Source organism: Galeopterus variegatus, unplaced genomic scaffold (assembly GCF_000696425.1).
Source record: "Galeopterus variegatus unplaced genomic scaffold, G_variegatus-3.0.2 Scaffold358, whole genome shotgun sequence".
Lineage (NCBI taxonomy): Eukaryota > Metazoa > Chordata > Mammalia > Dermoptera > Cynocephalidae > Galeopterus > Galeopterus variegatus.
Genome location: NW_007726469.1, coordinates 465,487 through 477,753, shown reverse-complemented (window position 1 = coordinate 477,753; position 12,267 = coordinate 465,487). Strand labels below are relative to the sequence as shown.

The window sequence follows — 12,267 nt, the reverse complement described above, 5'->3', positions numbered from 1 at the left end:
ATACCCAGCGTTGCTGTAGAGCCACCACCAAGAACAAGGCCCTTACCAGATACCAGATGTGTTCCCTGGACTTTGGACTTCCCAGACTCCGAAACTGTAAGCAATAAATTGTTTCTTTCTACGTTACCCAATTTCAAGTATTCTGTTATAAGTGACAGAAATGGACTAATACTTCAGTTAAGAGGCTATTGCAATAATTTAGATGAAAGATAACAGCAGCTTGTAGCACAGTCGTGGAAGAAGAAAAGCAGTTGGTCCTAGTTATATTCTGAAGATAGAGAGATCCCGGAACATTTGCTGACATAGATGGGCCATGCAAAAGAGGGAAGAATTAAGCATTAGTCCAAGAGTTTTGGCAAAAGCAACTGGAAGAAGAAGGAAAAAAAAACTTTGAATATTTAGTCTTACTGAGGAGCTGTACTTTATCCATCCTCCTCCTGTCTGGTAAATATTAAATGAGGTCAACATGTGCAGCATGGCTACTCATGTGGAGGCAATAAGGTGCAGGAGAAAGAGTGGAAAAAGAGGCTATTTATCTGCCACTACTTCCAGGGTTAGCCTCTGAGTCTTGCTCCCTTGCCATCTCCTCCTTTTACCTCTTTATGCCCAGAATGATAAGAATCTTTCTGGCTGGCTTACTTGTCCAAGACTAAAGAGATTTAATGGAAAACAATTTAATGGTAGTAGGGTTTAAAGAAGCTCAAATAAGATAGTTCCATTATTGGGATGATAGTGGGGAAGATGATGACGTTGTTAGTAGTTATGACACTTGCCTTTGCTGCAGAGTTCATAAATCATGGAGATATTATAAAATACAAAAGGAGGAGAGAGCCAATGTCAGGAAGACGGCCTTGGTAACACCACGTAAACCATTAAAACGTCTTTTTAAGCTAAAGTACTTCTGAGACTAGCTGCCAAACTGTATCCAAAAAAGGCAAAAGCAGCCCATGCAATTGAATGTTATAAATGGAAGATCTCTGGCAATGGAAAACTTTCCTCCCTGTAAACTGATGCTGCATTTACATATACTGAGATATAAAATGTACCCATAAATAAAATTATGTAATTCTCTATAAAATGAACTCTTATATCCCAGATCTTAGTCTGTCACATCAAATCCTAAAGAATTATTTTAAATGCCTCTCTATTTTGTGCATTGCGTATTGCAAAAAAAAATTTTTTTAAACCCTGATGTTGAAAAAAATATTTAATGCATTCATTTATGTACTTAGGATCTTTCTGAGCAATTCAGAACGATCTGAAAAGTCTAAAATTGGATAAGAACTGTACTAGAAAGTACACTTTACAGCATCTTTAAATATTAGTTAAGCAACCACCACATATAGAATATTGTATTTGTGGCTGAGAAGACAATGATATTGTAAAATTTAGACTAGAATCTTTCCAAAGAAACATTTCAAAGCTTAGTTTTTATCCTCTTTTCCAGTCAACTATTGCCTTTTAACAGAAAAACAACTGTGTGTGTGTGTGTGTGTGTGTGTGTGTAACTAATCTACCTTTGCATTTTCCTCTCACGTCTGAGAATATCTTTGAAACAGAGAGATTCAGCTTGAGTGTTGGCAGGTTACGCTTTTTAGTTTGCCTCCACACTTTACGATGTTCATTTGATTTGGTCTAACACTGGAAATTTTGTGTTGAAATGTTTCTCTGAGATTCATAACATTCAGAAGGATGTTCCTAGTAAGCAGTAGTTCAAACTACTTCTTAAAAGGCATATGAGCCTCTTAATTCTGATAATTCTAAGCAAGAAGGATTAAATATGTAGAATAGCATCAAGTAAAACAAAAAGAGAAAAAAAGAAACTGAAAATAAACATTTTTTCATTTCAGAACTCTTAGAACATCAATCCTCTTATTACATCTTCTTTGGTTTGGGATGAATTCTAGGTGAGAGATCTGCTTCTCACAGTTAACTCATGTACATGAGAGACTTATTACATCTTCTTTGGTTTGGGATGAATTCTAGGTGAGAGATCTGCTTCTCACAGTTAACGCATGTACATGAGAGACTCAGTCAGTCAATTCAGCAAGAGAAAGTAAATCGTCTGTAAGTCAAGTAAATCAAGTCACCTGTTTGTGTGAACAAAAATATCTGAGTTTTCTTTTTCAGCTGATTATTCTTATGCCACGAGCAGACACTGCTCCTGCCAGTGAAACTCCCGTGAGTGATCCATGGCTTTCTTCTAGTGGACCTTCAACATATCAGTGAGTTAGGAGGATCCCCAAGCATCGTATCAACACAGTGACAGGCAAGTTTTGTAATGGTTTTGTGAACTGTATCAACTGTTCCCAATTTCACAGCCTCAACATTAAAAAAGAGTAAACTTTAGGATTTTGATTCTCTCCCAGGTCATACTAAAACAAAAAAAAAATCAGAAAACCCTTCGTTTGTGTTTTTATTTCCATAATGTTAGTGAATCTCTCTCTATATTTGTGCATAACAAACTTTGAATAATCCAACTGAAAACTACTGGGAGCTTTCATTACAAGACTCAGGTGTCTCAGGCTACACAGAGTTTGAATTTAGGAATTTCCTTCTTTCGCATTAAAGTTTGGTTAAAACACATATTTCCAAAATTTTTGATTAAGGGCCGGCCCGTGGCTCACTCGGGAGAGTGCGGTGCTGATAACACCAAGGCCACGGGTTCGGATCCTATATAGGGATGGCCGGTTCGCTCACTGGCTGAGCGTGGTGTTGACAACACCAAGCCAAGGGTTGAGATCCCCTTACCGGTCATCTTTTTAAAAAAACAAAACAAAACAAAACACCCCACAAAATTTTAGATTAAGAAATACAACTCTTCACTTTCTCCCTCACCCCCAAACCTGCTTCTCTTCCAGCACTCTCTATCCATCCACCTTGGACAGAAACCTACAGATTACCCTGGACTACTTCACCATCACCCACCCATCAAATTGCCAAATAAGGATCTCTTTTACCTCCAAAATAACTTCCAAATACACTAACTCACCATCCCAAATACCACCAACCTGGGCCAGGTGAACATCTTCTCTGGCTTGAACTCTATTGATGAAACACAAGTAGGTACCTAATTGGTCACCACATTCCTGCCCTTCTCCAATCTATGCTCAAAATTTAATTAAATCACATATTCAAAAACATGGCTATGTTACCCCTTTACTTAAAAAACAATGCAATGTCTTCTCATCGTTACTGGGATAAAGTCTAAATTTTTTAACATGACTTATAAGCCTTCATAATCGATCAGACATCCACATACCTCTGCAATCTTACTTTCACTCCCCTCTCTTCCTTAAGCCATCCTGAATTTTTCTTTGTTCTAGCGTGTCATGACTCTCTGTCTTACCACACCAGCCCTAGTACGTAGCTAATTCCTATGTCTAGAACAAGATTCTATACCTTTATTTATTTTTTATAGCAACTATTATGGAGAGCCTACTCTATGCTAGGTACTAGGAAATATATCAGTGATGACAACAGGCATTCTTTCTGTCCTCATAGAGCTTAAGGTCTATCATGAAAAACAGTCATGAAGGATATGAGATGAGAGTCACAGCACAGAAGGTAAGATGATGTTGGAGCAAATGTCAGAGTAAGTGACTTAACTTCAGAGTCAGTGGAGGCTTCCTGATAAAGTACTGTTGAAGCTAAAATCTGCAGGATGAATTGGTGTTAATTGAGGTAACAGAGGAGTAGGGAGGAAGGAGGAGGTTGGGGGACTGGCAGAAGAAATGTTCCGATGACACAGTTAAATGGAGAATATAAGAATATTAGGAGAAAAGAAATAACGTTTTCTTGTTACAAGCATAAGATATTGGGAACATGTATCTTTGCTGAATATATTTTGTTGTTGGCCTGTGTTGCCAAGGAAAAAAAAATTAAGTTCCTCATTACCATTTGTTGACAACTAAAGTCAGATGGCTCCTCCTTTCATAGATGCTTTTGCAATTTTACAGGAAAAAAGAAGAAGCATCATGGGTGAGAAAGAGACTCTAGATATCTAGAAACTGGTTCTATTCTGATTTTTGCTTATAACCTTGGCCAGATGACTTACATCTGTTCCTCTGTTTTGTCATTTGTAAAAGGGGCATGATAATATTATCCAGTTTACTTAACAGGGTAGGCTCAAAGGAGATAGAGGAACAAAAGTCCAAAGTACCGCACTATGCTTAATGACCTTTTTATATAAGCATTTCAAGCATATTAAACAGTTTCTTGACTCCTGGCAGTTCTCTATGTATTAGTAGTAACTCGAATTTATTTTTCTTAGATTTCCAGCTGTAGTGATAGGGACTGCATTGCCAGTTCCACAACAAGTAGAGAGCCCTCTTCATTACTCTTTAAGGGGAACAGAATTGGATCATTTCTCTTTTCAAAAATGCAATTATTTGAAACAAGAATATTTTGAAATAGAAAATCTGGAAAATTCAGTTATTTTGCAATTTTCCAAAAATAGGTATGTTTCTGCTGTGATGAAATTCCCCAATTTCTCTGATTTTTTTTTATGGCCAAACTAATCTGATCAATCCTTTCTTACTTTTTAATTGAAACTTTCTATCTGACTTTCCAGTGGTGAACTTATTGACTAATATAGCAATGTAAATGTAAAGAAAGTTATACTAAAGTATAACCTCTACATATTTAAAAACCAAGAACTTAGTTAAAATAAAACAAAAAAAATCTTCTAGCTTCACATTACCTTCTTATGTAATGAGATAGACACATGAAATACAACATCATTAGTTTATGGGTTTACTTTGCTAAAAACTTATTAACCCCTGAAAATATTTTAGTTACAGTTTAGTATGTAAGTGTCAAATATCTCTATCACATATATTAGCTTTTTCCTATGTGTTTCTACAGTCACAAATAGGAAAAATATCAAGTTCCCTTTCAGAGTAAAAGTAAAGCTCATTCTAAAATATTTTACAAATGTTGTCAATTGTACAAGTGCTACTTTGCAAAGATGAAGAGTGTGTCTTAAATTCTGAATGCCACTTCTCTTTTTGTTTACTGTCTTTCTCTTTTTTCTATGGTAAGCAATTGGATTTCAAAATATAGGAACTCTATTAAAAATGTCTGATTGTGGGCCAGCCCAGTGGCGCACTGGAGAGGGCGGCGCTCCCGCTGAGGGTTCGGATCCCATGTGGAGACCGGTTCCGCTCACTGGCTGAGCGCCGTGCGGGTGCAACACTGAGGGTTGCGATCCCGTTGCCGGTCCTTGGTACGGGCGCGACACCAAGGGTTGCGATCCCGTTACCGGTCAGTAAAAAACGACAAAAAGGAAAAAAAAAAAGTCTGATTGTAAAATCCTGTTTATGTCTATTTTTAAAACTTTTTTATTGCAAAATTCAGGCACCTTTAGAAATGTTTGATACTTTAATTGCTTTAATTATTTCTATGCTGTTGAGGAGAAAATTTAAAAAGTCATTTAAAAGAAGGAAATAGTTCATGGATAACTGGTTTCTTTAGAAATGGGAAAGAGCGCTTAAGGAAATGCATATTTAGAAATCTCATTTAGTTGATGGCCAATTTAATTCTAATCTATTAGTATATGTTTGAAGGAAATAGAGTGTTCATAGAATTATGCAGTCAGAAGATCAGTGAGCACTTCCTCCTGCCTTCGGTGCAGCACATAGGCCTCTGCAAGAGGAATCAGGAATGTGGGGTTCAAGTCTCAGTTCTGCCACCCACTCTCCATGTGGGTTCACAAGAAAGTCACTTAGCTTCTAACTGTCAGTTTCTCATGTGTAAAATAGAGATAATGATGCCTTTCTTATAAGGTTATTAGGAATAAGTGACACACATACATGAAAAGGTTTTGTTAACAAGAAACTGCTCTACAAAAATAAGTTACAAAACTTATAAAGAACTCAAAGATTCCAATAAGAGAGTCTACAAAAGAAGTTTAGTATATATTTCATGTTCATCTTCTTGATTCCTTTTCACCTGTATATATGCTAAATCCTTCATTAGGTAATAAGCTCCTTAAAGCCATAGTGAGCACATCCCATCCTCTTTGTAGCTCTCTGGATTACTCTCTGGATTACGCTTAACTAACGAATACTCAAAAGGCTTTGTTGACGGATATTCTCCCTTGGTTCTTAGTTCTAATAACAAGTAAGCAATCACTACTTCAAAAGTCTCCTTTCTGGGCCGGCCCAGTGGCGCACTGCTACAGTGTGCCGCTTGGGAAGCGCGGTGACGCTCCCGCGGAGGGTTCGGATCCCACATACAGACCGGTTCCCGCTCACTGGCTGAGCGAGGTGCAGGCTCGGCACCGGCGCTGAGGGTTGCGATCCCGTTGCCGGTCCCGGCCCGGTACGGGCGCGACACTGAGGGTTGCGATCCGTTGCCGGACACGAAAAAAGACAAAAAGGAAAAAAAAAAGTCTCCTTTCACTTATTCTATGTGTAAACTCTTCTGCCACAAATCATGCCTGTTTCCACACGTTCTACCCTCGAAGCTCATGGGGAATTGGCAGGTCAGCATCCACTTAACAAAAGCCTTTATCACTGTTACCAAACTCTCTCCACCTTCAAGGAAGAATCCTTGGTTCTCAGTCTAAATCTGTCCCTCTTGTAATCTAAAACGTGCAGGATTGGCTACACCCTTAGCTCTAGGAAGAAAGGAGTTCCTGCTGGCTCACCAAAGATTCCTAAAGCCAAGTGGTTCCAAAGGAAAGCTCATTCTTGCCTGGCCAAGGGAGAGGACTAAAGTACATCAACATAAAATGGCTGGAGGAAACATGGACAGAGAAGAAAAGAAGGACAGGGGCGAAGACACCAGGATCAAAAGGAAGTGAAATCACACGCACATTCACACGCACGCTCTCGCGCACTCGCTCACACGCACATTCACACGCACACTCGCTCACGCGCACATTCACACACATTCACACGCACGCTCTCGCGCACTCGCTCACACGCACATTCACACGCACACACACACACACGCGCACACTCGCGCGCCGCAAGCCTTCCCGGTGCCACCGCCGCTCCGGGCAGAGCTTCAGCCGACTGGGGCCGCAACCCATCCACGCCGGCCGCCACCGGCCCGCCACCGGCCTCCGCAGCCACCGCCCCGCCCCTTCCCCTTCCCCTTCCCTGGCAGCGGGTCCTGGAGGCCAAACCCAGACGGGCCACTAACCCATTCACTCAGCATCCACCTCGCGCGGGCCACACACGCTCCACAGTTCCCAACACTTGCCCCTAGTCTAGGCCGCCACGAACCACCGGCCAAGCCCTAAATTCATCTCCTCGAAGCCCCAGCCCCTGGCACCGGTGCGTTGTGTGCAAGTGTGTTTGCGTCTCCGAGGCACACACACCGTTTAACTCGTTCGAACTCTCTCCCCATCCTAAACAAACAGCACGTTCTCTCCAACCCCCTCCTGCCTTCTCCGCGCCCCGGCCTCCGCCCCCATCCCGGTCCCGCCCGCCGAATAGCCGAACCGCACCGCGGCGCTCCAGTTCCCGAACCTCGGACCCACCCCGAGCCCCCAATGACACCTCCAGCCCCCTCCCCTCCCCCACACCCTGGCCCCTGGCGAAAGTGACGCCTCGGAAACGCGGTCTGCGCCCCCTCCCCGAGCCCGGGACACGGGGGCGGACCTCCCACCAGCCGGACGGGCACACGCCTTCCTGCCCAATCGCCCTGGAAAACACGGGTGCCGGGGAACGAAGAGGAGCGGAAGCAGCCTCCGCGGGGGCCGGGGGACTCACCGAACATCTGAATGTGCCCTTTGGTGATGGGATTGAAGCTGCCGCAGGCGAGCAAGATAACGTGGGTCTTGGTGGTCTCGGTCATGGTGCGGGCGGGTCCCTCGCGCTGCTCTCGGGGTGGCCTCTCTTTTTGTGTCTCGATATGTCTGCAGAGGGAGAAAGGAAGGCGAGGCTCTGGCGGTGGAGGCCGTGGGCTCCAAGAACAGCTCCAGACGCAAACCGCGTCACTCCCCGCCTCTCCTTAACGCTTGCAGCTCCGGCAGGATCCGAGACCGCTCTTGTCTCCTCTAGGATCTCCTCGCCTCGGTCCCTCTCTCTTCTTTCTAGCTTCTTAAGCGTCTTTCGTCCTGATGCCCCACCTCACCCTTTCTCTTGTCCTCCCTCCCTTCACTCCATTACTTTCTCTTCCTTAGAGTATATCTGCAAGGCAAGACGTGGTGCCCAAGCCCAGAACCATGAATCCTCAAAGCATGGTGTCAAGCTCTTTCTATCTCCTGCCTGCTAATTGTTTTCCTCTCTCACTCTAACGTTTGTCTGTCCCCATCTACTTTCTCTAACGTCTCTAACTTCAAGAGTGTTTGGTATTAATAATTACTTTCTCTCGTCCTCAAAATTGTAAGTGACAAATGGCAATTGTCCACTTCAGAAGTATTAATTTTTGCTTTTCCTTTTCCTCTTATCTGATGATTCTGAACTATTGAACTGAGTCCAAATCTTGACCTAGTGGTTGCCATGAGACAATGGGGACCTGAACTTCCCCTGCTGTAGTGATCCTTTTTGTGAGTGAAGCAATGCGATCAGTTTAAGAGAACATGGACAGGGCAGAATTACTAACGCTGTATTAGAAAATTATTGTGATTCTACATAAGCTACCAAAGTTGAGACAAGATTTATTCACTGTGCGTTAGGTGTTGTTATAAACCCTGCTGATAAGGCACAGTCTCTGTCTTCAAGTTTACATTCCACTGGAGAGAGACGGACAATAACCAGAGAAGGAAAATATTAGACTGCAATTGTGTGATGCACTATGAGTGAATGCAGTTCACTCTCGGACAGAACAGAGAGTGGGGAAGAGTGGACAGAGCATGTAGTCCAGGAAGTCCTCTCTGGGGAAGTGACATTTAAGGTGAGACCTAAATGACAAGAAGGAGTTGCTAGTACAAATATTTTGGGACGGAGAAGGACCTCCTGTTCTCATGGAAATGAAAGAAGGCCAGTGTGTCTAGAGCGTATGGGCAAGGGGAGAATGGTAGGAGAGAAGATTGGACTGTAGTTAAGGCCAAATCAAATAGGGCTTGTAGGCTGGGGTCATGGTTAGATGTTTTTCTAAGTGGAATAACTTACAGTGCAATACCAAAAGGAAGCCATTGAAACTTTTAAGCAGGGGAGTTATAGGTAGTTTACATTTTCATAAGATCACCCTGGCTGCTGAGTGGGAAAGGAGTTCGAGTGGGAAGAAAGGGAAGCATTTAGGAAATTCTGCTGCTAGCCTAGGCAAGTGGATTTATCCTTGGACTAAGATTTATAGAGGTGGAGCTGATGAGAAGCAGATATCTCAGGATGTTTTGTAGATTTCGTAGTTTACAGTCTTTGCAGATGGATTGGATATAGAGGATGAGGGAAAGAGAAATCTAGGAAAATGTCTAAAATTCTGGCTTAAGCAATAGAGGACTGAGATTGAGAAAGATAGGGAAAGAAAAAGTTTGAGGGGTGATCAAATGTTCTATTCCTACACAATAGATAGAACCAATAATTCTTAACTTAGAGATTCACAAGTACAAATATGTAGCTCTCCTGGGCTTCATGCTACTTGGATAAATTTCTACCCCATATTATTGAGTTGGTCATTGTTTCTTATCCAAGAGCATGTAGTAGGTGAGCAGTAACTATTTGTTAAATTTTGCTGAATAGCAAATGAACCCTAATATGCATGAAACTTTTATTTTAAATATAAAAGTCTTAAGAACTGATGTATATTCATAATGGGGTTTGTCTCTTCCCTGACATGAGATGCAGATTAATGGGGTAGAAAGAGCAAGAGATTTTAAAGGAAGGCTGTCTTGGATATAAAACTCTCATACTTACTAGCTGGGCAATTAACATAATTATAGTTAAGCAATAAATATTTAGTAAGTGTCTGCACTTAAATCATGCATCAAACACTGATTTAGGGGCTGTGGACAAAGCAAAGATCCAGCTTACATTCTAGGAGAAAACAACAGACTGTGAACAAATGAATAAACATAATGGTAATAGGTACCATAAACAAACAAAAACAAAAATCAGAGTAAGAAGAAAAGGAAATCCTCTTTTATTGAAGGTGATCAGGAATGGCCCTACTGATAGGACAATATTTGGGCAGGGACCTGACTGAAGAGAAGGAATGTGTCATTGAATATCTGGAGAAGAACATGCCAGGCAGAACAGCAAGTACAAAGGGTCTGAGGAGCAAGAGAACTCGGGAGTGTTCAACAGGCACACACTGTGGCTGGAGAAGAGAAAGAACGTGGAAAGCACTAGGAGTCAGATCAGAAAAGCAGGACATCATATAGGGCCTCACAATTAAGGCTCTGGCTTTCTTGCTGTAAGAGGTGGGAAGCCATTGAAGGGTTTCAAGTGGAGAAGTGGCGTAAGCTGTCTGACATTTGAAAATTATCAATTTGGGAGGGGGTATCAATTTTGGAGTCATCAGTACAGTTTATATTTAAAGTCATGAGACTGAATGAGGCCACCTAGGGAGAAACAGATATACAGAAAGAAAAGAGGCTCTTAGATTCAGCCCTGGGCACAGCATACAGTTTATATTTAAAGTCATGAGACTGAATGAGGCCACCTAGGGAGAAACAGATATACAGGAAGAAAAGAGGCTCTTAGATTCAGCCCCGGGCACAGCAAATTATATACAGAAAGAAAAGAGGCTCTTAGATTCAGCCCTGGGCACAGCAAATAATAGTAGCTCACATTCAATGGATACTACCAGAAACCCAAGCACTATAAGCCGTTTACAGATGTTAACTCATTTAAATGAGTTAAATAACTCTATGAGTTTGTATGATTTTATCCTGTTCTGGAGACGAACATACAGGGGCACAGAGAACTTACGTAACTGGTGTCAGTTCAGACAGCTACTACATATGGAGCCAGATTCAAACCCTGGTACTTTTGATCATAGGCCCTACTCTTGATCCATGACTACTCTCTCATCTTGTTTTACTGCTGTGCTGTATTAACCACATCTGTAAGATAAGGATAACAATACCCATCAAGCCACAGAGATGTGAAGATTAGTGGGAATATATGTGAAAGAGCTAGCCTCTAGCAGATGGTCAATAAATGATAACTGCTTTATAAGTGGGAGAATGAGACTTCTTAGAAGAGATTGAAGAACAGACTAAGAATTACCCTACCAGGTACTGTGATCTGAATGTTTGTGTCCCCCCAAATTCATATGTTGAAACTTAATACCCAATGTGACGGTATTAAGAGGTAGGGCCTTTGGGAGGTGAATAGGTCACGAGGGTAGAGCCTTCATGAATTGGATTAGTGCCCTCGTAAAAGAGGCGTGAGGGAGCTTGTTTGTCCCTTCCAGTGTATGAGGACATAGTGAGAATATGGCAATCTATGAAAAAGCAGGTCCTCACCAAACATCAAATCTGCCAGTACCTTAATCTGGGGCTTCCCAGTTCTAGAACTGTGAGAAATAAATTTCTGTTGTTCATAAGCCACTCAGTTTATTGTATTTTGTTAAAACAGCCCGAAAGGACTAAGACACCAGCTCTTCAGGTTTTTCCTTCCTCTTTATCCAGGAAAAATGGAAGCATGGGCAACAGTATTCAGTGTAACTTGCTGGAATGACTGAACACTCTTTCAACTCTACAAGTTAATTTTAATAAAAAGAAAAAAATAGCCAACTCAAATTTCCATACAGAATAGTGCACAGTAAATATTGATAAATTAAGTACAAAAATCTTTTTACCAGCCGGGTGCCCAGAGAGTAACAATGAGATGTGAATTTACAACACAATGCAATATATATGTTTTCAGCCTTGTCAGTTATATCTTAAGTAATAGTTTAGATTCTGTATATTAGATTAATTGGTTGTGATCTTAATACAGTAGTCTCTCTCCTCTCTCTCTCTCTCTCTCTCTCTCTCTCTCTGTTTGTTTTGGCAGCTGGCTGGTACAGGGATCAAACCCTGGACCTTGGTGTCGGTGTTATCAGCATCATGCTCTAACCAACTGAGCTAACTGGCCAGCCCCTAATACAGTAGTCTCTTGTTTTTTTGTTTTTTTGTTTTTTTTGCTTATCTCTAATTTGCGTATGCCCAAAGAGGCCTGTAGAATTGGAATATGAAAACTTGTAGAGCAAGTGCTGGCTCTGCTACTCGTTAATTGTGTAGCTTTGGGTAAGTCATTTATTGCTAAGCCTTTATTTTGTCTACTAGAACTGTGCCTACCTCTAGGTTGTTAAGATATATGTAATTTTTTTTTTGTCCTTTTTTGAGACCGGCCACACCGCACTCAGCCAGTGAGCGCTGTGAGT

At 41.6% G+C, this 12,267-nt stretch overlaps 1 protein-coding gene across 1 annotated transcript in view; it reads right to left on the bottom strand.

Annotated features, from left to right (window-relative positions):
• NMNAT2 (nicotinamide nucleotide adenylyltransferase 2) overlaps positions 1–7,921 on the bottom strand; it is a 148,049-nt gene extending 140,128 nt beyond the window's left edge. The window contains exon 1 of the mRNA XM_008567944.1: positions 7,725–7,921. Coding sequence (XP_008566166.1) covers positions 7,725–7,809 — 85 coding nt within the window. The 5' untranslated portion in view covers positions 7,810–7,921. The remainder of the gene's footprint in view (positions 1–7,724) is intronic.
• Positions 7,922–12,267: the final 4,346 nt, after the last annotated feature.